The sequence below is a fragment of the Bombina bombina genome, chromosome 1 (genome assembly GCF_027579735.1).
Source record: "Bombina bombina isolate aBomBom1 chromosome 1, aBomBom1.pri, whole genome shotgun sequence".
Classification (NCBI taxonomy): Eukaryota; Metazoa; Chordata; class Amphibia; order Anura; family Bombinatoridae; genus Bombina; species Bombina bombina.
Window position 1 is genome coordinate 982684014 of NC_069499.1, and position 27859 is coordinate 982711872.

The 27859-nt window shown below is 38.9% G+C and overlaps 1 protein-coding gene across 2 annotated transcripts in view; it reads left to right on the top strand.

Moving 5' to 3' along the window:
- The window catches only part of SLC17A9 (solute carrier family 17 member 9), a 108217-nt gene that overhangs the window by 70372 nt on the left and 9986 nt on the right, over positions 1 to 27859 (top strand). Inside the window, exons 12-13 of one of the 2 annotated variants that reach the window (XR_008401466.1) lie at positions 25465 to 25494; positions 26138 to 26648. Coding sequence is in view for 1 of the 2 variants with exons in the window: in XM_053708492.1 (XP_053564467.1) it covers positions 25465 to 25494; positions 26138 to 26295 (188 nt within the window). In the remaining variant the exon portion in view is untranslated. Of the gene's footprint in view, positions 1 to 25464; positions 25495 to 26137; positions 27734 to 27859 lie in introns of those variants that run through there. The other variant, XM_053708492.1, reaches the window with a different exon arrangement.

Genomic DNA, 27859 nt, shown 5'->3' on the forward strand with positions numbered 1-27859 from the left:
GTCAGCCTCGGTAAGAATGTTTTCATAAGAGATATCCTTATGTATAAGGATTGCTGTCCCTCTTGACTTTTGTGAAAAGCTGGCCGCCTCCACCACTGGATATAATTTGGATTGAATAGCGATCTTTGAGCCTTTCACCCAATGAGTTTCCTGTATAAAAGCTAAATGTGCTTTAGCTCTGGCTAAGGAGCGGAGAAGCACGCTGCGTTTAGTTGGGGAATTAAGGCCTCTAGCGTTTTGGGTTACACAGTTATACGCCATGTCGTCTTAGTGTAAGTTATCTCAGTGAGAGAACAAAAGGGTAACACGGGAGAGGGGGGTATGGGATCGAAGGGAAAGGAGAAAGAGAGAAAAAAAAAAAAAAAAAGTCCACCAGCGAGAGGGCTACGTACTCTCGTCTCAGCTCACCACAAGGATGGTATAAAATGAAAATGTAACAGATAGTGCGGTATTGAAAAAGATAAACCGCGTAGGTAGCCTCTGAAACAAAGTTCAGAGTACTTTAAGTGGGGGGGGGGGGGGTGTTAACGCTGATAAGCAGTTTACAACGTTCTTTCAATGAATAAACAGAGAGAGGATAGGCCAAACGGTCTAGAGAAAAGCAGCATACAGTAGAGGAAAGAGTAGGTAAGAGGAGAGAGTATAGAGGCGGGGGAGAGGGGGAAAATAGGCATAATCCTTGGACCCTAGGTTGGGGAAAGAGGAGGGAGGGGGAAAATGGAAGAGGGTAGGAGGGGTCGTAGAGTGTTGGGATAGTATCAATATCCCGTAGGGGGATCAGAATATGAGAAAGGAAGAGAGAAGGAAAAAAAAAAAAAAAAAAAAAAAAAAATTTTTTTTTAGCTGGTATCATATAGAGCAGCCACAGAGCATGCAAACCTTCTAAAAAAGCAGTACATTTCACATTTAAAGGATTGATATCAAAACAACAGACATTCCATAAATAAAGAAAAACATATAATTAGCATTAGCAACATAAATAACTAGATAGGATAAATAGCTTTCGACATAGTCCCCTGTTGTTATTCTAAACCTCTAGCTGGAGTGTGTCAGTCTTACATGTTAAAGACTAGTGGAATAGTAGTGATTAAGTAGATTAAGTAGTACACAGGCGGGGCAGAAGACTTGTCTTTAATATAGGAACATATAGAGAGGGGAAACATCAGAGGGAGGAAAAGAAGTAAGGCTAGAAGAGGGGGAGGGGGAGAGAGAGAAAGAGAGAAAAAAAAAAAAAAAAAAAAAAGGGGGGAAGAGTGGATAGAGGGAGGAGAGCTATAGGACTATAGTACATGTACGTGTGAATCTAAACCACTCTTCTGAAAGCTGTGTAATGGTATGTTTCTCTGAATATTACAAAGACATCTTGACCTGAGCCCTGGTAATATCAACACATTATGCAGGTCAGTTCTAGGATAGGCACATACTCTACAGTGACAACATACCCTAGATTGGGATATTAATATTTCAAGAGCAAGCAACCCATCACATAGATAGAATAGAAATAATTAACTTAAGTAATTAAAATGGTAGGGTCACATTAACACAGTTAAACATAACCATAGAGCAACATGGTGACATCCCAATCTGTGAAGAAGCAGGATAAATATGCAAGGGGAGCATTAGCAGAGAGAAGTAGGTGACACAATCTTAGGCTACCAGGCTTACACGGGAAAGAGGGGTAGGGAATGAGGGGGAGAGAAGGGGAGATGGAGAGAGGAAAAAGAGGGGGGGGGGGGAGGGGGATGGGTTGGGGAAAGGAAGGGATGTGGGGGGGGGGGTAGGGTCCAGGCATTCACACTGACTCACCTATAACATCATAATGAGGGGCATTATATCAGCAAATACAAAGATAAAGAAGAGTATCAAACAGTTTTAGTGAAACAACAGATTAAACTCAAAACATAACACATAGATTACCCGTTATACCAGTTCAATTCAACTATCATCATCTTCTTGAGTTTGGGTACAAGTAATAGGTTTTTCAGAAATTCTCTGCGGGAGGGGGTCCCACTGGGGAACCTCTGGGTTCAGAGAACTTGTTGATGCTTCGGGCGAAGTCGCCGTTTCAGACCATAGCTTCATCAAATGATGGCTTTGTTCCAGTGTAGTGACCACATGTTGCTGGTTATTGCGAAGGACAAAGAGTCTGGTCGGGTGGCCCCATCTGTATTTGAAGCCTTGAGCTCTGAGAAATTTGGTAAATTCTCCAAAGAATTTACGTTGTTGCAGAGTATGGAATGATAAGTCTGCGAAGATATTGATATCTTTGAACTGTTCTTGAAGAGTAGGCCTAGTGAGAGAAGCTCTAACCAGACGTTCCTTATATGTGAAGAAATGCAACCTCACTATGACATCCCTCGGTTTGTCGGAAGCAACAGTCCTCGGGCGTAAAGCCCGATGAGCACGGTCAATGAGCCCCTCATTCGGGGTAGAAGGAGGTGCTAAGCAGTTGAAAAATTCAGACAGGAAGTTGTGCAAATCGCCTGGTGCTATGCTCTCAGGTATCCCCCGTAGCCGCAGGTTATTACGGCGGGACCTGTCTTCAATGTCTGCCATTTTATTTTCCAAGTCTTTGAGTTGCTCCGCTAAACTCTGGGCATATGATAAAACATTAGCCTGGTCTACCACCATATCTTCTTGTTTCCTTTCCACAGAATCCAGGCGCTCAGAGGTGGCATTGACATCTCGCCTTAGATCAGATAGTGAGGTAGCAATTTGGGTCTGGAAAGAGGAGTGGTGTGCTTCCAGTAGAGATTGTAGGGAAGTTAGAATAAAAGTAGGAGTCACAGCTGCTGGGGCCGTATCCTGCAACGCTCTCAGCGTAGTTGTCACAGTATCAGACATAGAAATAGACATAGTTGAACTATCTTGTGAGTCTTCATTTACTGATGGAGAGACCGACTGGAAATGGTCTGCCACTGTTCTCTTGAGCCCTGTGGGTGGCTTTGGTTTTCGCTTTGAAGATTGCGCCATGTGTTACTGGTGGGGCAAGCTGTGACACCTTTTGGAGTAGCTGTATATATGGTCAGAATGAGATAAAGAATTAAATGTGAGTCAGTGTGAGGATTAATAGAACCATGGACTATAGTCCCCCCTCTCCCATCTGGCGCCGGTTTTAGCACATCATTTCACCAGGTGTGAGCACTATGTAAATGGGTAGGGTTAAATAAAGCGTGTGGGAAATCACCTGTTAGCAGCCTATCCTCCGGCTGCAAACCATGTAAATGCACAGAGTTACTATATATAATGGTCACTTCCTTGAGTGGTATAGGGAAAAAACAGACAAAAGAGCTTTGAACAAGCTAAAGATGCTGGAGAGTCAGTAGAGCCCAATACTCTGTACTGCCTGTAGATTGAGCAAGTGTCTCTGATTGCTGCGTGTTCCACGGGGTAATTAGGGTGCAATGATACACAGAGCAGGTTACAGAATATAAATAAATAGTGAGATAACCAGAATTCTAGTTGTATTTCCTTCACTCTGTATATTTAAGTCACAATGTCCACATTAGAGAGGCAGTGTTGTTGAGTGCAAAAAGATGTTGTTGTTTTATTTCCCAGATATTAGTGAGTAGTGTACAGCACTGCGTAGGTGATAATATGATAGCTTAAAATGGCGGTTTCGCGCCACAATTGAAAAAACAAGCTACAGTGAGATATTTCATACAGGTACCACAGTCTTGATATATATGCCTCTTAATTGTGTCTAACGGTGGAGGCTCAATATAATATTGTCTCTGGTTAGTGTTCAGAGCACTTACTCACTGTGAGCGGTGTACCTTCGAGCAGGGTGGAAATTTCTGTATGGCGTCCGGATGCCTCTTTCAGGACAGCTGTAGTGCGTGTGACTGAGCTCCGGAGCGGAGCCCCGACCCTCCGGAGCTAGTTGCGGTGTGGCAGTACAGGTAGTGTGGGGCGTAGTGAGCGGATCGCTAGTTGAAGATGGCTTCAGGGCCCTGAAGTAGATGCGGCTCCTAGCTCACCCGGATCCAGCTTGGCTCACCCTCGGGTCACAGAGGGGTCGGTGCGGTCCCAAATCTTGCTCCACAGAAGCTAGGTAGCTATGAAAGCTGCAGTATATATCTTAGTGGGAAAAATCGCCCACCAAGGCACAATAATATGGCTTTATATTAGTTGATAGAGCAGGAGCTCAATGAAGTTGCGACTGCTCAGTGCGGTAGTTAACTCCGCCCCCCAGAACAGGACAAACTTGCTTGCAAAAATTAGAAGAATTGGCAGGTAAATGTAATATGAGATTTACTATGGGAAAAAGGCAAGGTTCTACATTTTGGAAGTAAAAATAAGCAGGCAATCTATTATTTAAATGGAACTAGAGATAACCAAACAGAGGAGGAAAGGAATTTGGGAATAGTAATAGATAACAAGCTAAAGATGGGGGCACAATGAAGGGCAGCGGCTTCTAAGGATAATAAGATACTAGCATGTATTAAAAGAGGAAGCATAATTCTGTCACTATATTATAAATCCTTGGTAAGGCCTCATCTTTGAGTATGGAGTGCAGTTCTGGGGACCGATCTAAAAAAAAGACATTGCAGACATAGAAAAAGTTCAGAGAAGGGCCACAAAGCTAATAAGGGGAATTGAGAATTTAATCTATGACGAGAGGCTAGCCAAACTTGGTCTTGTTTTTTTTCTAGAAAAAAGGCGCTTGAGAGGTGACATGATTGCTATATATAAATATATTCAAGGCCCATGTACAGAGATGGCAGAAGCTCTGTTTATTCCAAGAAAATTGTCACATATTAAGGCTAGAGTAAAGTAGCTTTAATCTCGTGAAAATGTTTTTTCACTTTAAAGAAAATAAAATTGTGGACCTCACTACCAAATGAGGTAGTGAATGCCAATACCTTAGATATATTTAAAAAATGGTTTGGATACATTTCTGGCTAGAAACATAATTCAGGGATATGATTGCTTGTGTTAAATCGGTCACCTTTTAATGGGATTAATTTAAGCTCAACTAGATCTTTTTTGTAAGTATATTAGATTTGTATAGGTTGAACTCAATGGACTTCAGTCTTTCTTTCATGTAATTGGCAAGAGTCCATGAGCTAGTGATGTATGGGATATACAATCCTACCAGGAGGGGCAAAGTTTCCCAAACCTCAAAATGCCTATAAATACACCCCTCACCACACTCACAAAATTTGGTTTTACAAACATTGCCTCCTATGGAGGTGGTGAAGTAAGTTTGTGCTTGATTTTTATGATTTCTTCTATGATAAGAGCTTCTAAGCATTCTGAAGCCCAATTCCTCTCAGAGTATAGTGTTTGTCAGAGGGATGTGAAGAGAGTATCGCCTATTGATTTTATGGTTTTCCTTGCGGGAAATCTTTTCAAGGGTTCTCTGTTATCGGTCGTAGGGATTCATCTCCTACCTCCCTTTTCAGATAGACGATATACTCTTATATACCATTACCTCTGCTGATAGTACTGGTTTGGCTATCTGCTATATGTGGATGGGTGTCTTTCGGTAAGTATGTATCATTATTTAAGACACTCTCAGCTATGGTTTGGTGCTTTATGTATTAATATAGTTTTAAATATATGTATTTTACTTATATTTGCCATGAGTCAGGTATATGTGTATTTCCCTTTGCAGTCTAAACAATTTCAGTATAGGGATCATGTTTGGGAAGTTTATTTAAACTTTTTTCTTACCTGGGGTTCTAATGTGACTTTCATTTTTTTCGCGGGTAAATCTAGGCTTGCGAGGGCGCAAAATGCTGTTTTTTCTTTTGGCTTGAAATCGTGTTTGTTATGACATGAGTTGTGTCATTTCCTGTGTTAGTTTTGCGCCAATTTTTATTTACTTTTTTGCGTAATGCATCATTCTTGGTGGCAAATTTTAGTTATTTTACCCCTCTCCCTCTATTGATCGCTGTTTTCATGAGCTTTGAAAGCTATTATGCCTGCTTTTGTTTTTCTCTACTGAAACTGTTACATTGCGGAAATTGAATGTTTTGCCTAATGTTATTTTTCTTTTACATTTTGCGAGATGTCTTATTCTGATCCGACTCTGATGTTACTGTAGAAACTATGATACCCTGGAACACAATTCTACAATTCACAATTCTACAAAGCTAAGTGTGTTCTTTTCATTTTTTAAGCTGTTATTTCTTCAGCTCAATTATGTGGCATTTATTTATCATGTTTTATGCTAGAAATGTTTCTACATGTACAATAACATTTACTGTTTTTTACATATTCAGTTCAAGTATTTGATTTCGTCTCCAAACATCACATGTTGTTGCTTGTATCATAAAAGGTTATGACTGATATTATGCCTTTAAGTAAATTTACCAGGTATTTTCAAAATTAATTTTGTTCTGACTGACAAAGGATCCTTCCTGTATCAGACAGTTTGTTAAAATTCTCCAAAATTCTCCTTATTTCTCATTTGAACATTTTTTTGTTCTTTGTTAAGGAAATTTTTCTATGTATAGTTTTTTAGGAGTCTAGTCCTCCTATTAACTATCATCTAGATTACGAGTTTTGCGATATGAGTGAAAAAGAAGCGTTAAGGCACTTTTCACTACCGCTGGTATTAAGAGTCTTGCAGGTTTATCTGCACAGCACACTTTTTCTCTTGCAAGATGGTATCGAGTCCACAGATTCATCCAATACTTGTGGGATATTCTCCTTCCCAACAGGAAGTGGCAAAGAGAGCACCCACAGCAGAGCTGTCTATATAGCTCCTCCCCTAACTCCACCCCCCAGTCATTCTCTTTTCCGGCTCTAAGCAATAAGGAAGGGTAAAGTGATTGTGGTGACAAAATATTAGTTTTTATTTTCTTCAAGGGGTTCCGTTTGAACCTATGCATTCCATATATATTAAGCTTTTATCTTGTAAAGTTCTGTTTTTGGTAGCTATCTCTTCGGCTCGAAGAGTTTCTGAGTTATCTGCTTTACAGTGTGACTCCCCTTATCTTGTTTTCCAATGCGGATAAGGTGGTTTTGCGTACCAAACCTGGGTTTTTTCCTAAGGTTGTTTCTAATAGGAATATCAATCAGGAAATTGTTGTTCCCTTCTCTGTGTCCTAATTCTTCTTCCAAGAAGGAACGTCTGTTGCACAACCTAGATGTGGTTCGTGCTTTAAAGTTCTACCTTACAAGCAACTAAAGATTTCCGTCAAACATCTTCATTGTTTGTTGTCTATTCTGGAAAGTGGAGAGGTCAAAAGGCTACGGCAACCTCTCTTCTTTTTGGCTGAAAAGCATCATCCGTTTGGCTTACGAGACTGCTGGCCAGCAGCCTCCTGAAAGAATTACTGCTCACTCTACTAGAGCGGTGGCTTCCACATGGGCTTTTAAAAATGAGGCTTCTGTTGAACAGATTTGTAAGGCGGCGACTTGGTCTTCGCTTCATACTTTTTCGAAATTTTCCAAATTTGATACTTTTGCTTCTTTGGGGGCTATTTTTGGGAGAAAGGTCTACAAGCAGTGGTGCTTCCGTTTAGGTACCTATCTTGTCCCCTCCCTTCATCCGTGTCCTAAAGCTTTGATATTGGTATCCCACAAGTATTGGATGAATCCGTGGACTCGATACATCTTGCAAGAGAAAACAGAATATATACTTACTTGATAAACTTCTTTCTCTTGTGATGTATCGAGTCCACGGCCCACCAGTCTATTTAAGACAGATAGTATATTTTATAAAAACTTAAGTCACCTCGCACCCTATAGTTTCTCCTTTTCTTCCTAGCCTTCGGTCAAATGACTGGGGGGTGGAGTATAGGGAAGGAGCTATATAGACATCTCTGCTGTGGGTGCTCTCTTTGCCACTTCCTGTTGGGAAGGAGATATCCCACAAGTATTGGATGAATCATGGACTCGATACATCGCAAGAGAGAGAAATTTATCAGTTAAGCATAAATTCTGTTTTTGGCCGGAACGCTAACGTAACTACCACAGCTTTCCAAAGTCCTTTTTCAATGGGACTTCCACAGCGCCAGTATTATGAGTTTGCCTGGGAGGCCAAAAATGTGAACACTGCAGCCTAAAACTACAAGATCCATAACGTAAACTGAAAGTCAGTAGTTATGAGTTTTATGTTACAACGCCGTAACATAAAACTCATAACTAAAGTGCTAAAAAGTACACTAACACCCATAAACTACTTTTTAACCCCTAAACCGAGGCCCTCCCCGCATCGCAGACACAAATAAAATTATTAACCCCTAATCTGCCGCTCCCAACAGTGCTGCCACTAGAATAAACATTAACCCTAAACCGCCGTACCTAGTTAAATATTATTACACCCCTAATCTGCTGCCCCCAAAATCGCTGCTGCCACTATAGTTATTAACCCCTAAACCTAAGTCTAACCCTAACACCCCTAACTTTAATGTAATTAAAATAAATCTAAATATAACCTACTATTAATAACTAAATAATTCCTATTTAAAACTAAATACTTCCCTATAAAATAAACCCTAAGCTAGCTACAAATAATTTCATTGTATCTATCTTAGACAAACCCCCCGAATAAAAACCTATCTAAAAAACCTAAGCTCCCCATTGTGCTGAAAAGGGCATTTGGATGGGCATTGCCACTTAAAAGGCATTTAGCTCTTTTTCAGGCCCAAACCCTAAGATAAAAATAAAACCCACCCAATAAACCCTTAAAAAAAAAAACAAAAAAAAAACTATCACTAACCCCCGAAGATCCACTTACAGTTTTTGAAGACCGACATCCATCCTCAACGAAGCGGCCGAAGTCTTCCATCCAAGTGGGCAGAAGTCTTCATCCAGACGGCATCTTCTATCTTCAAGACATGCGGCGCGGGAGCATCCTCTTCTTCCGACGGCTCTTCTCAAATGAAGGTTCCTTTAAATGGACACTGAAATAAAAAAAATTATTTCGTGATTCAGATAGAGCATGCAATTTTAAGCAACTTTCTAATTTACTCCTATTATCAATTTTTCTTTCATTCTCTTGCTATTTTTATTTGAAAAGGAAGGCATCTAAGTTTTTCTTTTTTTTGGATTCAGAACTCTGGACAGCACTTTTTTTATTGGTGGATGAATATATCCACCAATCAGCAAGGACAACCCAGGTTGTTAACCAAAAATGGGCCGGCATCTAAACTTACATTCTTGCATTTCAAATAAAGATACCAAGAGAAGGAAGAAAATTTGATAATAGGAGTAAATTAGAAAGTTGCTTAAATTTCAAGCTCTATCTGAATCACAAAAGAAAACATTTGGGTTCAGTGTCCCTTTAAGTGACGTCATCCAAGATGGCGTCCCTTGAATTCCGATTGGCTGATAGGATTCTATCAGCCAATCGGAATTAAAGGTGAAAAAATCAATAGGATTGAGCTCGCATTCTATTGGCTGATTAGAATTCTATCAGCAAATCGGAATTCAAGGGACGCCATCTTGGATGACATCACTTAAAGGAACCTTCATTTGAGAAGAGCCGTCTTGAGAAGAGGATGCTCCGCCCCGGATGTCTTGAAGATGGAGCCGCTCCACACAGGATGGATGAAGATAGAAGATGAATGTCTGGATGAAGTCTTTGGCCCGCTCGTTGAGGATGGGATGTTGGGTCTTCAAAAAATGTAAGTGTTCTCGGGGGTTAGTGTTAGTTTTTTTTTTAAGGGTTTATTGGGTGGGTTTTATTTTTAGCTTAGGGTTTGGGCTGAAAAAGAGCTAAATGCCCTTATCAGGGCAATGCCCACCCATATGCCCTTTTCAGGGCAATGGGGAGCTTAGGTTTTTTAGATTTAGGGGAGTTTGGTTGTGTGGGTGCTGGGATTACTGTTGGGGGGTGTTGTTTGTATTTTTTTTTTAGGTAAAATAGCTGATTTCTTTGGGCAATGCCCGTTAAAAAGGCCCTTTTAAAGGGCTAATTTCTGTGTAATTTAGTGGGTTTTTTTTATTTTTTGTAATTTAGTGGTTTTTGTTTTTTTTTTGTTTTGTTATTTAGTTAATGTAATTTAGTTAATTGTAGTGAAAGGTTAGGTGTTGTGTAAGACAGCTTAGGTTTTATTTTACAGGTTAATTTGTATTTATTTTAGGTAGTTAGTAAATAGTTAGGTGGCGGCGATGTTAGGGGCTGCAGATTAGGGGTTAATAAGTGTAATGTAAGTGTCGGTGGTGTTAGACTCGGGTATATGTTAAGGTGTTAGGTGTAAACATAACATTTTATTTCTCCATAGGAAATCAATGGGGCTGCGTTACAGAGCTTATACGCCCCTTTAATTGCAGGTGTTAGACTTTTTTTCAGCCGGCTCTCCCCATTGATGTCTATGGGGAAATCGTGCACGAGCACGTAACACCAGCTCAAAAGCAGCGCTGGTATTGGAGTGCGGTATGGAGCTCAATTTTGCTCAATGCTCACTTATTGCCTGCTAACGCCGGGTTTTTTGTAAACCTGTAATAGCAGTGCTTATAGGGAGGTGAGCAGTGGAAATAACTTGCAAATTAGCACCGAGCCACTCATAACGCAAAACTCGTAATCAGCCATATGTTAATAATCCTTTTCAAATCTGGATTTTAACATTTTTGCTTTTGAGATTGTTTCCTATTCAATATACTATCTGTATTATATTCTAGAGAATGGTTATTCTGATTACCTCTTGGGACTGTGCTACTATTTCTATGGAAATTGGTACTTGTTTTCAGGATTCTTTAGACTTTGAATATAACTTTAGTAGAGCATATTCACGTACTGTTTATATTTTTACCTCAGCTTTATCTGTGGCTGACATTACTGTTCTCTCATCCTTTGTTGATCAGTTAGCATAAGCAGTTTCAGATTCTCAAGTATATAACTCTGTTATATTATGTTTACTATATCTATTATTATGATTTCAAATATATTTTATTATCTCCATCCTTGTTAGGATGATAATTTGTTTGATTTCTATTATCTCCACTATTTCTGGAGGTTTAGAGTTTTTTGTTTTTTTTTCTGCCCCACTTTTAGTCCGGTGATGTAGATCAGTTGGTGAATGTCCTGACTACAAACACTTGTTCTAGATGGTCATAGATTCATTTCCAGGCAGGGTTAATACAGCCCTTTGAGGTCACTTTATTGTGTACCATTTATTTGGGTAATAACTACGGTTTCTTTTTTAAGACACGATGAGTCCACGGATCATCTTAATTACTAATGGGATATTCACCTCCTGGTCAGCAGGAGGAGGCAAAGAGCACCACAGCAGAGCTGTTAAATAGCTCCTCCCTTCCCTCCCACTCCAGTCATTCTCTTTGCCTACGTGATAGGAAGAGGTAAAGTGAGGTGTTAGAAAAGATTCTTCAATCAAGAGTTTATTATTTTTAAAGTAGTGCAAGATTGTGCTGCTTTGTTCTAGGGTGTAGCCGTAGTCCATATCAGTCTCTTCAGTAGAGCAATGGGAACTTGTGGGACATAATTCTCACTGCGCCTCCTATATATTTATGCTGCCCTAATCCTGATAGCCTAAGCAAGATTACTCAGGCTTTATCCTTTTTCCACAGGGCTATGTGAGGGAGAGGACCTCACAAACCTGCTGAGCTGCCCTGCTGTCAGGCAGATTTTAAAGATAAGTGCTAACTTTTTATTCTGGGTCTGGGAAGATCTTGGAGGAAGTGGAGCACTTTATTGGGACATAACTCATTTATTAGGACATTCCTCGTATTCATATAAATGGAGGGGATCCTGTGACCGCACATTTTTTGCAGGCACTCGGGCTAAGGACTAAATGTGGCTTGGGGGCCTCATTCATTTGGGACAAAGTAATAAGGACTCAGGAGATGGTTGTTTGGGTCACTCATTTGGGCTATAGAGCTACCTAACATGCGTTAGCACAATCGTCCCCAATTTCTAAACAGAGTGTACAAAATTAAGTGGTTCAGTTAGCTCCCGGTGGCCTATCTATGCAATATTAATGGCGACCGGGAGATTGTTTGATACGCCCACGTTGGGCGAAATTACCTTTGGCGCCGTTTTTGGGCTGCACTATCCTCTATCTCAAGGCATAGTCATAATGGTGACGGGAAATAGTGTTATCATGCCCACGAGGGGCGGAGCTACGTTGAGGCTGTGTTTTATTGCGCTCTCCACCTCAACTACGATATCGTAAGGCAGAGCATCTAACACAGTCTTTAGTTTTTTACTTCTCAATGCAGGTCCAGCCAGCGCTAGGAAAAGTACAGCGTTTCAGACTTGCTTATGTATATTAACGTATTGTTTATCCAAGAAAATAAACAGTTTATAATTTCCAAGGAAATAAACAGTTTAAGATGTATTTTTCTGTCATTAAACTGAGGTGTTAAATGAGTTTTATTGCATTTAAATCTTTGGTACTGATGGACAGATGGGCACCTCAGCAAAATATCTGAGGTGTAAGTAGGTGCTACAATATTTGCTTGCTAATCTAACTCATTCCTGCATGCAAAAAGAAAGTTACAGTTTAAAATTTAAAGAGACAGTAACGTTTTTTTATCTGTTAATTTTATTAAAAGAATTTCAGTTGTTTATTTGTTTAATTCATCCTTTGTGACTTAGGATGGTACAAGAGCACACAAAAAATAAGGTTGCTTTTTAAAATGTAAAGAAACAGTAACATTTTTTTATGTGTCAATTTTTAGTAAACCATTTTACTCTTTTTTTGAATCTACTCCTTCTAAGGCTTTTGCTGTTTAGGAGTCTGTTGTCAATGGTCCACAAATATGCCACAAATTTCTCCTATAGTGTCCCACAAAATGTTATGGCCCACATGCAGTGCTCTGCGCTTCCTCTCACACTCTACTCTGAGTTACTCTGCATTTCATACATTTATATGTTTTTCTCACGTGGTAGAAAACATTACTAGAGGAATTTATTTTCAATCATTTAGGGTGATTGATTCAGTAGTTGCTATTCCGAATGGTTCTTCCCTGTTACCTGAAAGAGGAAGATACTTCGGGATTATCTGAGAGAGAATTCTCAGACTCAGATGAATATCTTATTTGATCCTGAGGTTGTTTTTCTTTCCGTTTTCTAGCTTGAACATCTCCATTTGTTACTTTAGGAGGTTTTAGCTACCCTGGGAGACTCCGACACTACTGGTGTACTCTATCCTAGTGCGTCCAGTAAGTTATAAGGAATGGAAGAGACCGCATTCCCTATATTTGAAAAGATGTTTCTTTCATGTAATTAGCAAGAGTCCATGAGCTAGTGACGTATGGGATATACATTCCTACCAGGAGGGGCAAAGTTTCCCAAACCTTAAAATGCCTATAAATACACCCCTCACCACACCCACAAATCAGTTTTACAAACTTTGCCTCCTATGGAGGTGGTGAAGTAAGTTTGTGCTAGATTATACGTTGATGTGAGCTCCGCAGCAGGTTGGAGCCCGGTTTTCCTCTCAGCGTGCAGTGAATGTCAGAGGGATGTGAGGAGAGTATTGCCTATTTGAATGCAATGATCTCCTTCTACGGGGTCTATTTCATAGGTTCTCTGTTATCGGTCGTAGAGATTCATCTCTTACCTCCATTTTCAGATCGACGATATACTCTTATATATACCATTACCTCTGCTGATTTTCGTTTCAGTACTGGTTTGGCTTTCTACAAACATGTAGATGAGTGTCCTGGGGTAAGTAAATCTTATTTTCTGTGACACTCTAAGCTATGGTTGGGCACTTTTTTATAAAGTTCTAAATATATGTTTTCAAACATTTATTTGCCTTGACTCAGGATGTTCAACATTCCTTATTTTCAGACAGTCAGTTTCATATTTGGGATAATGCATTTGAATCAATTATTTTTTTCTTACCTTAAAAAAATTTGACTTTTTCCCTGTGGGCTGTTAGGCTCGCGTGGGCTGAAAATGCTTCATTTTATTACGTCATTCTGGCGCGGACTTTTTGGCGCAAAAAATCTTATCTGTTTCCGGCGTCATACGTGTCGCCGGAAGTTGCGTCATTTTTTTGACTTTCTTTTGCGCCAAAAATGTCGGCGTTCCGGATGTGGCGTCATTTTTGGCGCCAAAGCATTTAGCCGCCAAATAATGTGGGCGTCTTATTTTGGCGCTAAAAAATATGGGCGTCGCTTTTGTCTCCACATTTATTTAAGTCTCATTTTTCATTGCTTCTGGTTGCTAGAAGCTTGTTCCTTGGCATTTTTTCCCATTCCTGAAACTGTCATTTAAGGAATTTGATCAATTTTGCTTTTTATGTTGTTTTTTCTCTTACATATTGCAAGATGTCTCACGTTGCATCTGAGTCAGAAGATACTTCAGGAAAATCGCTGTCTGTTGCTGGAACTACCAAAGCTAAGTGTATCTGCTGTAAACTTTTGGTAGCTGTTCCTCCAGCTGTTGTTTGTACTAATTGTCATGACAAACTCGTTAATGCAGATAATATTTCCTTTAGTAATGTACCATTACCTGTTGCAGTTCCATCAACATCTAATGTTCAGAGTGTTCCTGATAACATAAGAGATTTTGTTTCTGAATCCATCAAGAAGGCTATGTCTGTTATTCCTCCTTCTAGTAAACATAAAAAATCTTTTAAAACTTCTCTTTATACAGATGAATTTTTAAATGAACATCATCATTCTGATTCTAATGACTTCTTCTAGTTCAGAGGATTCTGTCTCAGAGGTTGATGCTGATAAATCTTCATATTTATTTAAAATGGAATTTATTCGTTCTTTACTTAAAGAAGTACTAATTGCTTTAGAAATTGAGGATTCTGGTCCTCTTGATACTAAATCTAAATGTTTAGATAAGGTCTTTAAATCTCCTGTGGTTATTCCAGAAGTTTTTCCTGTTCCTGGTGCTATTTCTGAAGTAATTTCCAGAGAATGGGATAAATTGGGTAATTCATTTACTCCTTCTAAACGTTTTAAGCAATTATATCCTGTGCCGTCTGATAGATTAGAATTTTGGGACAAAATCCCTAAAGTTGATGGGGCTATTTCTACCCTTGCTAAACGTACTACTATTCCTACGTCAGATGGTACTTCGTTTAAGGATCCTTTAGATAGGAAAATTGAATCCTTTCTAAGAAAAGCTTATCTGTGTTCAGGTAATCTTCTTAGACCTGCTATATCTGGCTGATGTTGCTGCAGCTTCAACTTTTTGGTTGGAAACTTTAGCGCAATGCCATTTTTGATATTATCAGAGTTGATGTCAGGTTTATGTCTCTAGCTATTTTAGCTAGAAGAGCTTTATGGCTTAAAACTTGGAATGCTGATATGTCTTCTAAATCGACTCTACTTTCCATTTCTTTCCAGGGTAACAAATTATTTGGTTCTCAGTTGGATTCTATTATCTCAACTGTTACTGGTGGGAAAGGAACTTTTTTACCACAGGATAAAAGATCTAAGGGTAAAAACAGGGCTAATAATCGTTTTTCGTTCCTTTCGTTTCAACAAAGAACAAAAGCCTGATCCTTCTTCCTCAGGAGCAGTTTCAGTTTGGAAACCATCTCCAGTCTGGAATAAATCCAAGCCTTCTAGAAAAGCAAAGCCAGCTTCTAAGTCCACATGAAGGTGCGGCCCTCATTCCAGCCCAGCTGGTAGGGGGCAGGTTACGTTTTTTCAAAGAAATTTGGATCAATTCTGTTCACAATCTTTGGATTCAGAACATCGTTTCAAGATGAGACCTCCTGCAAAGAGATTTTTTCTTTCCCGTGTCCCAGTAAACCCAGCGAAAGCTCAAGCATTTCTGAAATGTGTTTCAGATCTAGAGTTGGCTGGAGTAATTATGCCAGTTCCAGTTCTGGAACAGGGGCTGGGGTTTTATTCGAATCTCTTCATTGTACCAAAGAAGGAGAATTCCTTCAGACCAGTTCTGGATCTAAAAATATTGAATCGTTATGTAAGGATACCAACATTCAAAATGGTAACTGTAAGGACTATCTTGCCTTTTGTTCAGCAAGGGCATTATATGTCCATGATAGATTTACAGGATGCATATCTGCATATTCCGATTCATCCAGATCACTATCAGTTCCTGAGATTCTCTTTCCTGGACAAGCATTACCAGTTTGTGGCTCTGCCGTTTGGCCTAGCTACAGCCCCAAGAATTTTTACAAAGGTTCTCGGTGCCCTTCTGTCTGTAATCAGAGAACAGGGTATTGTGGTATTTCCTTATTTGGACGATATCTTGGTACTTGCTCAGTCTTTACATTTTGCAGAATCTCATACGAATCGACTTGTGTTGTTTCTTCAAGATCATGGTTGGAGGATCAATTTACTAAAAAGTTCATTGATTCCTCAGACGAGGGTAACCTTTTTGGGTTTCCAAATAGATTCAGTGTCCATGACTCTGTCTTTGACAGAAAAGAGACGTCTACAATTGATTTCAGCTTGTCGAAACCTTCAGTCACAATCATTCCCTTCGGTAGCCTTATGCATGGAAATTCTAGGTCTTATGACTGCTGCATCGGACGATCCCCTTTGCTCGTTTTCACATGCGGCCTCTTCAGCTCTGTATGCTGAATCAATGGTGCAGGGATTACACAAAGATATCTCAATTAATATCTTTAAAACCGATTGTACGACACTCTCTGACGTGGTGGACAGATCACCATCGTTTAATTCAGGGGGCTTCTTTTGTTCTTCCGACCTGGACTGTAATTTCAACAGATGCAAGTCTTACAGGTTGGGGAGCTGTGTGGGGGTCTCTGACGGCACAAGGAGTTTGGGAATCTCAGGAGGTGAGATTACCGATCAATATTTTGGAACTCCGTGCAATTTTCAGAGCTCTTCAGTCTTGGCCTCTTCTGAAGAGAGAATCGTTCATTTGTTTTCAGACAGACAATGTGACAACTGTGGCATACATCAATCATCAAGGAGGGACTCACAGTCCTCTGGCTATGAAAGAAGTATCTCGAATTCTGGTTTGGGCGGAATCCAGCTCCTGTCTAATCTCTGCGGTTCATATTCCAGGAATAGACAATTGGGAAGCGGATTATCTCAGTCGCCAAACGTTGCATCCGGGCGAATGGTCTCTTCACCCAGAGGTATTTCTTCAGATCGTTCAAATGTGGGAACTTCCAGAAATAGATCTGATGGCTTCTCATCTAAACAAGAAACTTCCCAGGTATCTGTCCAGATCCCGGGATCCTCAGGCGGAGGCAGTGGATGCATTATCACTTCCTTGGAAGTATCATCCTGCCTATATCTTTCCGCCTCTAGTTCTTCTTCCAAGAGTAATCTCCAAGATTCTGAAGGAATGCTCGTTTGTTCTGCTGGTAGCTCCGGCATGGCCTCACAGGTTTTGGTATGCAGATCTTGTCCGGATGGCCTCTTGTCAACCGTGGACTCTTCCGTTAAGACCAGACCTTCTGTCGCAAGGTCCTTTTTTCCATCAGGATCTCAAATCCTTAAATTTAAAGGTATGGAGATTGAACGCTTGATTCTTGGTCAAAGAGGTTTCTCTGACTCTGTGATTAATACTATGTTACAGGCTCGTAAATCTGTATCTAGAGAGATATATTATAGAGTCTGGAAGACTTATATTTCTTGGTGTCTTTCTCATCATTTTTCCTGGCATTCTTTTAGAATTCCGAGAATTTTACAGTTTCTTCAGGATGGTTTAGATAAAGGTTTGTCCGCAAGTTCCTTGAAAGGTCAAATCTCTGCTCTTTCTGTTCTTTTTCACAGAAAGATTGCTAATCTTCCTGATATTCATTGTTTTGTACAAGCCTTGGTTCGTATAAAACCTGTCATTAAGTCAATTTCTCCTCCTTGGAGTTTGAATTTGGTTCTGGGGGCTCTTCAAGCTCCTCCGTTTGAACCTATGCATTCTTTGGACATTAAATTACTTTCTTGGAAAGTTTTGTTCCTTTTGGCCATCTCTTCTGCCAGAAGAGTCTCTGAATTATCTGCTCTTTCTTGTGAGTCTCCTTTTCTGATTTTTCATCAGGATAAGGCGGTGTTGCGAACTTCTTTTGAATTTTTGCCTAAGGTTGTGAATTCCAACAACATTAGTAGAGAAATTGTGGTTCCTTCATTATGTTCTAATCCTAAGAATTCTAAGGAGAAATCGTTGCATTCTTTGGATGTTGTTAGAGCTTTGAAATATTATGTTGAAGCTACTAAGTCTTTCTGAAAGACTTCTAGTCTATTTGTTATCTTTTCCGGTTCTAGAAAAGGCCAGAAAGCTTCTGCCATTTCTTTGGCATCTTGGTTGAAATCTTTAATTCATCATGCTTATGTTGAGTCGGGTAAAACTCCGCCTCAAAGGATTACAGCTCATTCTACTAGGTCAGTTTCTACTTCCTGGGCGTTTAGGAATGAAGCTTCGGTTGATCAGATTTGCAAAGCAGCAACTTGGTCTTCTTTGCATACTTTTTACTAAATTCTACCATTTTGATGTGTTTTCTTCTTCTGAAGCAGTTTTTGGTAGAAAAGTACTTCAGGCAGCGGTTTCAGTTTTAATCTTCTGCTCTTTTTTTCAATAAACTTTATTTTGGGTGTGGATTATTTTCAGCAGGAATTGGCTGTCTTTATTTTATCCCTCCCTCTCTAGTGACTCTTGCGTGGAAAGATCCACATCTTGGGTAGTCATTATCCCATACGTCACTAGCTCATGGACTCTTGCTAATTACATGAAAGAAAACATAATTTATGTAAGAACTTACCTGATAAATTCATTTCTTTCATATTAGCAAGAGTCCATGAGGCCCGCCCTTTTTGTGGTGGTTATGATTTTTTGTATAAAGCACAATTATTCCAATTCCTTATTTTTTTATGCTTTCGCACTTTTTTCTTATCACCCCACTTCTTGGCTATTCGTTAAACTGATTTGTGGGTGTGGTGAGGGGTGTATTTATAGGCATTTTAAGGTTTGGGAAACTTTGCCCCTCCTGGTAGGAATGTATATCCCATACGTCACTAGCTCATGGACTCTTGCTAATATGAAAGAAATGAATTTATCAAGTAAGTTCTTACATAAATTATGTTTTCCCATAGCCGACTCGGCTAAGGAGGCTGGGCAAAAAATCCCTAGGGTGGAAGGAGTAGTTTCCTGCTTAGCTAAGAGATCTACTATACCCCTAGAGGATAGTTGGGTTTTTTCACTGGTCCTATGGACAAAAATTAGAAAAGGGATGTACACCAGGGCTTACAATGGTAACCAGCTGTGTACTTTGCTACCATCGCTAGTGCGACGGCATATTGGTTTGATGCATTGTCTGATCTCTATTGGTGTGGACCTAGGGGCTACTCATGGAGTAGAATTAGGATTCCTAGTATTTTGAATGTTCTCCAAGAGGGTTTGGAGAAAGGTTTATCGTCAAATTCCCTAAAGAGTCAAATCTGTCTCTTTCTTTTTGTTACAAAAAATGTCTGGCAGATGTCCCAGATGTACAGTCATTTTGTCAGGCCTTGGTCAGAATCAGGCCTGTGTTTTATCCAGTTACTCCTCCATGGAGTCTGAATTTAGTACTCTGAGTTCTTCAAAGGGCTCCGTTTGAGCCTATGCATTCCTTAGGTATTAAAGGGACAGTCTAGGCCAAAATAAACTTTCATGATTCAGATAGACTAGAGCATGTAATTTTAAACAATTTTCCAATTTACTTTTATCACCAATTTTGCTTTGTTCTCTTGGTATTATTAGTTGAAAGCTTAACCTAGGAGGTTCATATGCTAATTTCTTAGACCTTGAAGGCCACCTCTTTTTAGAATGCATTTTAACAGTTTTTCACCACTAGAGGGTGTTAGTTCACATATGTCATATAGATAACACTGTGCTCATGCAAGTGAAGTTATCTGGGAGCAGGCACTGATTGGCTAGACTGCAAGTCTGTCAAAAGAACTGAAAGGGGCAGTTTGCAGAGGCTTAGATACAAGATAATCACAGAGGTTTAAAGTATATTATTATAACTGTTGGTTATGCAAAACTGGGGAATGGGTAATAAATGGATTATCTATCTTTTAAAACAATAAAAATTCTGATGTAGACTGTCCCTTTAAGTTGTTGTCTTGGAAAATTTAATTTCTTGTTGCTATTTCTTCTGCTCTGAGAGAGTCAGAGCTCTCGGCATTACAGTATGAGTCTCCTTATCTTATTTTCCATTCAGATAAGGTAGCTTTATGTTCTAAATTGGGATTTCTTCCCAAGGTTGTTTCTGATTGGACAGGTGATTGTTGTTCTTTTCGTGTGTCCTAATCCTCCTTCTCAGAAGGTAAGACTTCTGCACAATTTGGATGTGGTCCGTGCTTTAAAGTTTGACCTGCAGGCGACTAAGGACTGTCGTCAGTCTTCTTCTTTGTTTGTGTTTTTTCAGGAAAACGCAAGGGACAGAAAGCTAAGGCTACTTCTCTTTCTTTTTAGCTGAAGAGTATCATACGTTTTACATATGGGACTGCTGGACAGCAGCCTCCAGAGAGAGTTCCGGCTCATTCCACGGGAGAAAGGTTCTTCAAGCAGTGGTGCTTTCCGTTTAGGTTCCCTGACTTGTCTCTCCCGTATCATCTGTGTACTCTAGCTTGGGTATTGAATCCCATTAGTAATTAAGATGATCCGTGGACTCATCGTGTCTTAAAAAATAAAATAAAATTTATGCTTACCTGATAAATTTATTTATTTTTTGACACGATGAGTCCACGGCCCGCCCTGTTCTTTTAGACAGGTTGTGGGTTATGTAAACTTCAGATACCTCTGCACCTTGGCTTTTCTTTTCTCTTCCTAACTTCGGTCGAATGACTGGAGTGGGAGGGAAGGGAGGATCTATTTAACAGCTCTGCTGTGGTGCTCTTTGCCCCCCTCCTGCTGACCAGGAGGTGAATATCCCATTAGTAATTGAGATGATCCATGGACTCATCATGTCAAAAAAGAAATAAATATATCAGGTAAGCATTTTTTTTTATCAGCTGCTAATTTGGTTAACTCAGAGTGTAAGTACTGAATAAGCTTTTTTTTTTTTTTTTTTTTATCCTTCTTGGAGAAAAAAAACCCCGCTATATAATTACTAGTTATTAGACTGCATGAAGATGTGGTTCTCAAACCAGTCCCTTCTGGTGGGTAAATTTTTAAATTGTTTTTGGATGAACTCAGTCCAAATTCTATATTATTCTTAGGGTTTGAATAGATCTTTAGAATAAGACCTCCTATGGGAAGAATCTTTCTTTCTTAGTACACTCTGTGATTTTTTTTCAGTAGTGATTTTTCCAGTTCTTTGTGCAGGAACAAGATTTGGGTTTCTATTCAATTCTATTCTTTGTAGCTAAGAAGAAAGGTGTATTCAGTCCATTCTTGGGTCTGAAGACTTTTATATTGTTTTATTAGAGTCTCAAATTTTAAGTTGACGATTATAAGGACTATTATGCATTTTTGTTAGTCATTTCATGTCTACTCTATTTTTCACCATGTTTATCCTCATATTTTATTTCATTGAGACCACTTGTCGATTCTGAAATTTTCTTTTTAAGCTTTACCAATTTGTCGCTTTTCCATTTGGTTTAGTGACAGCTTTATGAATTTTTCAAAGGTTCTTGGTGCCCTTCTTCTGTCTTCAGACAGTAGGGTATTGTGGTGCTTCCCTATTTGGATGGTATCTTAGTTTTAGCTTAAACTTTTGTTTTATTAAAGCCGGACAGATAGCTCAGCATGCTGATGCACTGTGGCTGAGCTCTGTAGCAACCTGAGGGTTGCAGGTTCAATTCCCGGCAAGGTTCATTTAGCCTTTCATCCTTCTAAAGTCGAATAAATGAGCAGTGTCTTGAGTCCCTTACAGGTGATTAGACACGCTTTACAAGTACCCAATACATAAAGAGCAGTATTCAAATATATGGACTTTTCTTTTTGTGGAATCCCTCATGAATCAACTAACATTTGTTTCTTCAAGACATGGTTAGAGGATTTAATTTACCTAAGAGTTTCGTGGTTCCTCAGACAAGGGTCACTTCTTTTTGGGTTTCTAGATGGATTCTGTGTTCATGTCTTTATCAGACAAAAGTCAATTGTAAGTGGCGTTAGCCTGTCTAACTTACAGTTTAGGACATTTTCTTTCAGTGGCTATGTGCAAGGAAGTTTTAGGTCTCCTAACTGTAGCATTGGGTGTGGTTCCCTTTGCTCGTTTTGCATCTGAGATCTCTTTTTGCTTTGCATACTGAGTCAATGATACAGGGATTGTTTTTAGATATCACAGTTGATGTTTTTAAATCCTAACACTCTTCTCTCTCTGTTTTGGTTATTAGTCTATCATCATTTTATTCAGGGGGCCTCCTTTTTGTTTGTCCTTCCTGGACTGTATTCTTAATGGATGCAAGTTTTCAGGTTGGGTAGCTGTCTGAGGGTCTTTTGACAGCACATGGGGTTTGAAAACTTCAAGAGGCGAGGTTTCCAATCGATATTTTAGAACTCTGTTCTTCTTTTTTTTTTCAGAGCTCTTTCAGGCTTGGCCTTTTTTAGGAGAGAACTTTTTCATTTTCTGCTTTCAGACAGACAATATCACAACTGTGGCATATGTCAATCAACAATAGGGACGCATAGTTCCTTAGCAATTAAGAAGTATCATGAATACGTTCTTAGATGGAATTCATCTCCTGTCTATTTTCTACGATTTTAGACATTTAGGAGGTGGAATATCTCAGCTGTCAGTCTTTACATCTGGGAGAGTGGTGTCTCTATACAGATGTGTTTTCTCAATTTCCCAGGTACCTTTTCAGGTCCAGGGATCCTCAGTTGGAGATTGTGGATGCATTAGCAGTGTCTTGGTTTTGCAACCTGACTACATCTTTCCGCCTATGTTTTTTTTTTCTTCCAAAGGTGATTTCCAAGATCATATTGGAACAGTGTCATGTGTTTCTGTTAGCATCAGCATGGCCTTACAGGTTTGGTATGTGGATCTTATTCGGATGTCCAATTGCCATCCTTGGTTGCTTTCTCTTTGGCAAGCCCTCTTGTTTTAGGGGCTATTTTTCCATCGGGATCTCAAATTACTAATTTGGGAGTATGGAAATTGATTACTCTTTAGTCATAGAGGTTTCTCTGACTTAGCTTTTATCGCTATGTTGCAGGCTTATAAGTCTGTTTCAAGGAACATGTATTATCAGGTTTGGAAAACCTATATTTTATAGTGTTCTCATAAATTCTCTTGGCATTCTTTTAAAATTCCTAGGATTTTTCAGGATGGTTTGGCTAAGTTTGTCTGCAAATGTGTGAAGGGACAAATCTCTGTTCTTTCTGTTTTATTTTCTAGAAAGCTTGTTTAAGCTTCCTGATATTCACTGTTTTGTTTAGGCTTTGGTTGGTATCATGCCTGTTCATTTATTAATTTCTCCTTTTTGGAGTATTATTTGATTTGAAGATTATCTACTTTCTTGGAAAGTGTTGTTTCTTTTGACTATCTCTTCTGCTACAAGAGTTTTTGATTTATCAGCTCTCTTGTGTGTGTCTCCTTATCTGATTTTTTTCATCTAGATAAGTTGTTTTGTGGACTTCTTTTTTTCCTAAGGTTGTGAATTTGAACATTAGTAGAGAAATTGTTGTTTCTTCTTTGTGTCCTAATCCTAAAGAAATCTTTGAGAGTTCTTTACATCCTTTGGATGTGGTAAGAGCTTTATAATTCTATATCGAGGTTACTAGGATTTCAGAAGACTTCTAGACTATTTGTTGTTGTTCTGGTTCTAGAAAAGGTTAGGAAGCTTCTGCCATTTCTTTGGCATCCTGATTAAAGCTTTTATTTTTCAAGGCTTATTTTGAGGCAGGGCAGGCTCCGCCTCAGAGTTTTACAGCTCATTCTACTAAGTTCATTCGCCATTTCCTGGGCTTTTTCAGAATGAAGCTTAGGTTGATCAAATTTGCAAATCAGTAATTTGGTCTTTGCATACTTTTATTGTTTTTACCCTTTTCATATATTTGCTTCTTCTGAAGCAGTCTTTGGTAGAAAAAGTTCTTTAGGCAGCTGTTTCAGTTTGATTCTACTGCTTTTGATTTAAGTGTTTTCAAGGAAAACTTATTTATTGTGTGGATTTAATTTCTCAGTGGAAATAGCTGTTGTTATTTTATCCCTCCCTTTCTAGTGACTCTTCTGTGGACTTCCACATCTTGGGTATTTGTATCCCATACGTCACTAGCTCATGGACTCTTGCCAATTACATGAAAGAAAACATAATTTATGTAAGAACTTACCTGATAAATTCATTTCTTTCATATTGGCAAGAGTCCATGAGGCCCATCCTTTTTATGGTGGTTATGATTTTTATATAAAAGCACAATTATTTTTCCAGTTCATCTTTTTTGTATTCTTTTCTATTCCTTATTTTATCACCCCACTACTTGGCTTTTCGTTAAACTGAATTGTGGGTGTGGTAAAGGGTGAATTTATAGGCATTTTGAGGTTTGGGAAACTTTGCCCCTCCTTGTAGGATTGTATATCCTATACGTCACTAGCTCATGGACTCTTGCCAATATGAAAGAAATTAATTTGTAAGGTAAGTTCTTGCATAACGGGAAAAAAAACAGAAAAACAAGGCGCAACAAATCAAATTATACACACAGTTTTATTGATAATCACGATTTAAAACTCACAAGATCCGACCTCAAACAATGAGATATGACATGGGCACCTGAGAACCTTATAGGTCTCTCAAACGAAATCCATTAAGGTTCCACAGTGACAAAGTTCCAGGTGTGTAGATAGTTTTTCTCCATTGTGCACACAATGTGTACCGAACTCTTCCTGCACTCACGGGATGGACTCAGGTTCATGTCTTGGAGAACCTGAGTCCATCCCGTGAGTGCAGGAAGTGTTCAGTACACATTGTGTGCACGTTGGAGAAAAACATCTACACACCTGGAACTTTGTCACTGTGGAACCTTAATGGATTTCGTTTGAGAGACCTATACGGTTCTCAGGTGCCCATGTCATACCTCATATTTTTTTAGGTCGGATCTTGTGAGTTTTAAATCGTGATTAGCACTAAAACTGTGTGTATAATTTGATTTACTGCACTTAGAGGTGTTGCGCCTTGTTTTTCTGTTTTTTTCCGTTTAGTTTTTATCCGGTCTCCAGTGCCGTGTAGCATATGAGGCAGCAACCCTGATCATCCGATTCTGCTTATTATCTGAAAGCAGCATGTCCTTTATTTGTGTATTTATACATATTTAATACTTCATAGGGCAGATTGCATATTAAAGTTTTGGTACTATCTGTGGGGCGCTCTTATAGGTTTTAAAGTTCTTCAATAAATTATGTTTTTTTCAACCTCAATTACTATGTTACTATTTGTGTGAGATTGCTGTGTTCCATTGTATGCTGTGATGGGCATTCATTTGGGTTTGTGTTTGTAATTCGGTGTATTTGTGCAGTTCTTTTGGTGTCTAATAGGGATTCTCTTGATCTGTGCTCAACATATAAAGATTAATGCCTTTTGATTCTTGTACCACTAAATATATAATTTGTTTAATTACTATGAGTAATGTTTGACATTTGAGGATTGTATATGTGTGATTTCTGGGGATCTATGGGATGTGTCCTGATTATACTCCCTTGGTTCTCATTCTTACAGGTGTGGCTAATACAGGAGGGGCTATGCTTGGTAAGTTACTGATAGTTTCTTCATTTTCTTATTTCATTTATTTGCATTCACATTTTGTCTCATTTTCCGGCAATGTCTCTTTCCTTTTCCACATTTTTACTATTTCTTCCATTTTTACACTCTTATTCTCTGTATACATTTTCTATTTTTAACTGCAAACAAGTGAAATAGGGTAACTAAATGATTGATAAGTATGGACTTACTTTAAAAAAACAAAACTATATTCATAGTTTTAATGAAAAATCTTGAGTTTTAAAAGTCTGTGGAAATGCTATAGTTCTCTGTCTGTGATCCAAAATGACCTTGATGGAATGGAGTTTAATTTGCTTCCCTTCCATATTCTTTATTCTTGACATGTTCCAATAAAAGCCCATGTGTTTCATGGCTCTCATGACTAATTTGACAGCATCCTTTGTACATACACCAACTATATGGCCAATTATCACCTCCTCTACATGGGGACACACGACCACTGCAGGTTCCTTATAACTCATCCTTGTTATATGAGATACTTATCCATAAAATAATAGAACTGCAACTACTGTCCCTATACTTTTTTTGTATCAAGGTTTTCACCAATATAGGCTTGAGGTTATATTTATTTAACAATATATTAAGATAACAATATCTCTCTCCCTTTCAGGTGTAGTTTGGGTTTACCTGTCTGGTTACCTAATTGAAACCACTGGATCCTGGAGTCCAATGTTTCACCTTGTGGTCGCTGTGAACATCATAGGTTTAATTGTCTTCTTGGAGTTTGCAAAATCAGAGCGAATGGACATAGATACGATACACATTTAGATGGGCCAAGAATATTGTCATGTAGGGATTCTGTACCTGCTGTGGCTGAGCCATATGCTAAAGAGAAGGTGGTACAAGTAGCAATTGTACTGCTTACTACTTACAACTGGAATGGACATGATAACACTTAACAGAGGTAAACTGTTGGTATCTGGACACCAACAAGCACAGATGCAGCTTTCTCCAAAGAGATTAAAGCTTTAACCCTTCAGCAGCTATTAGCTTGAAGTTTAAGGAAGTAGCAAGAAGAAAATACTAATTTCATGTCAATGGATATCAAAGACATAATCACAGAACCAGTTTTTTTTATACAAAACCGGTTACTACCTTCTATTAAGGAACATAAGGAACAGGTGTGTGTTTACATTCCTTTGCACTCAGCAGGACTGAGTGATACAGGGACCCTAAAGAACTGAACTTTTATATAAAGAATGTATTTATTTTCCATTAAGTAAGACATCATACATACCTCCCAAACTGATGTATACTTGTGTCCCCACCCCATAACATACACATGGCCTCCCTTATTTTTATGGCATGTAACCCAAATGTAGATATGTAACTGATCTACAAATTACACCTCCTGCTAAATGTACTCATAGTACATCTACTGTTAGATACATAAATTGCATAACCATAACATATATTTAACTATCACTTCCTAAAATATGTGATGATCTTCATTATCAATGTACTTTTGTTTAATGAGATGTAAACTCCATTTTAAATCTCCTCATGTGATCTCATATGCCTTATAAACACTTTTCTTTCTAATGGTGATAAGAGTTCATGAGCCATTACTCCTGGTATTCAACTCCTGTCCATTAGAAGGAGGCAAAGATTCCCAAAACTCCATGAGTACTTAATCCCTCCCAACTCTCCGGTATGCTAGTCTTATCTTTGCCTCCCAGGAGGAAGGAGTAGAATTAAGGTGGTCCACAGACGGATTTGAGGCCCATTTACCCCTCAGTGAAATGCTACTGAGAGCCAGAGAGCAGATTAGAGTATTGGGTAGTCACAGAATTACTCCCAGGGAATTTAGTCACAAGCCTGCCACAGGTGTCACGGGGACCAGTCCCTTAGCCTCCTGTTGAGTAAGCAATATACTCCACATTTGCTGTAATGTACATAGCAGTGGATGGGCTCTCTATTTCTGCAGCTGGCAAGCACAGTATATTAGTTGCATCTCAAGGTAAATGGCCAAATTCATGCACTCATATAGCCCACAGGCTATTAGCATGTACAACATTCATGGGGTACAACATATTCATGGGACATAGTGAAATACAAACCCTTTTTATTTCTCACACTAGACTTCTTTGACCTTTTATATTGTCTAGTATGAAGGGGCATTTGGGAACAATATGACCTCATGTTGGACAGTTATGATGTATACTCTGCATGCTCCTGCATAATAATAGCGCACTCCATCATTTAAAATTTTTTTTTTTGTGTAATGTTTATTTTACTTTTTATTTTGGAAAGAATTTTTAGACACGTATTTAATTTGCACGCCCCTGTCTTTTAATGTGCTCCATATTTTATGCATGTTATGTTTTGGCAC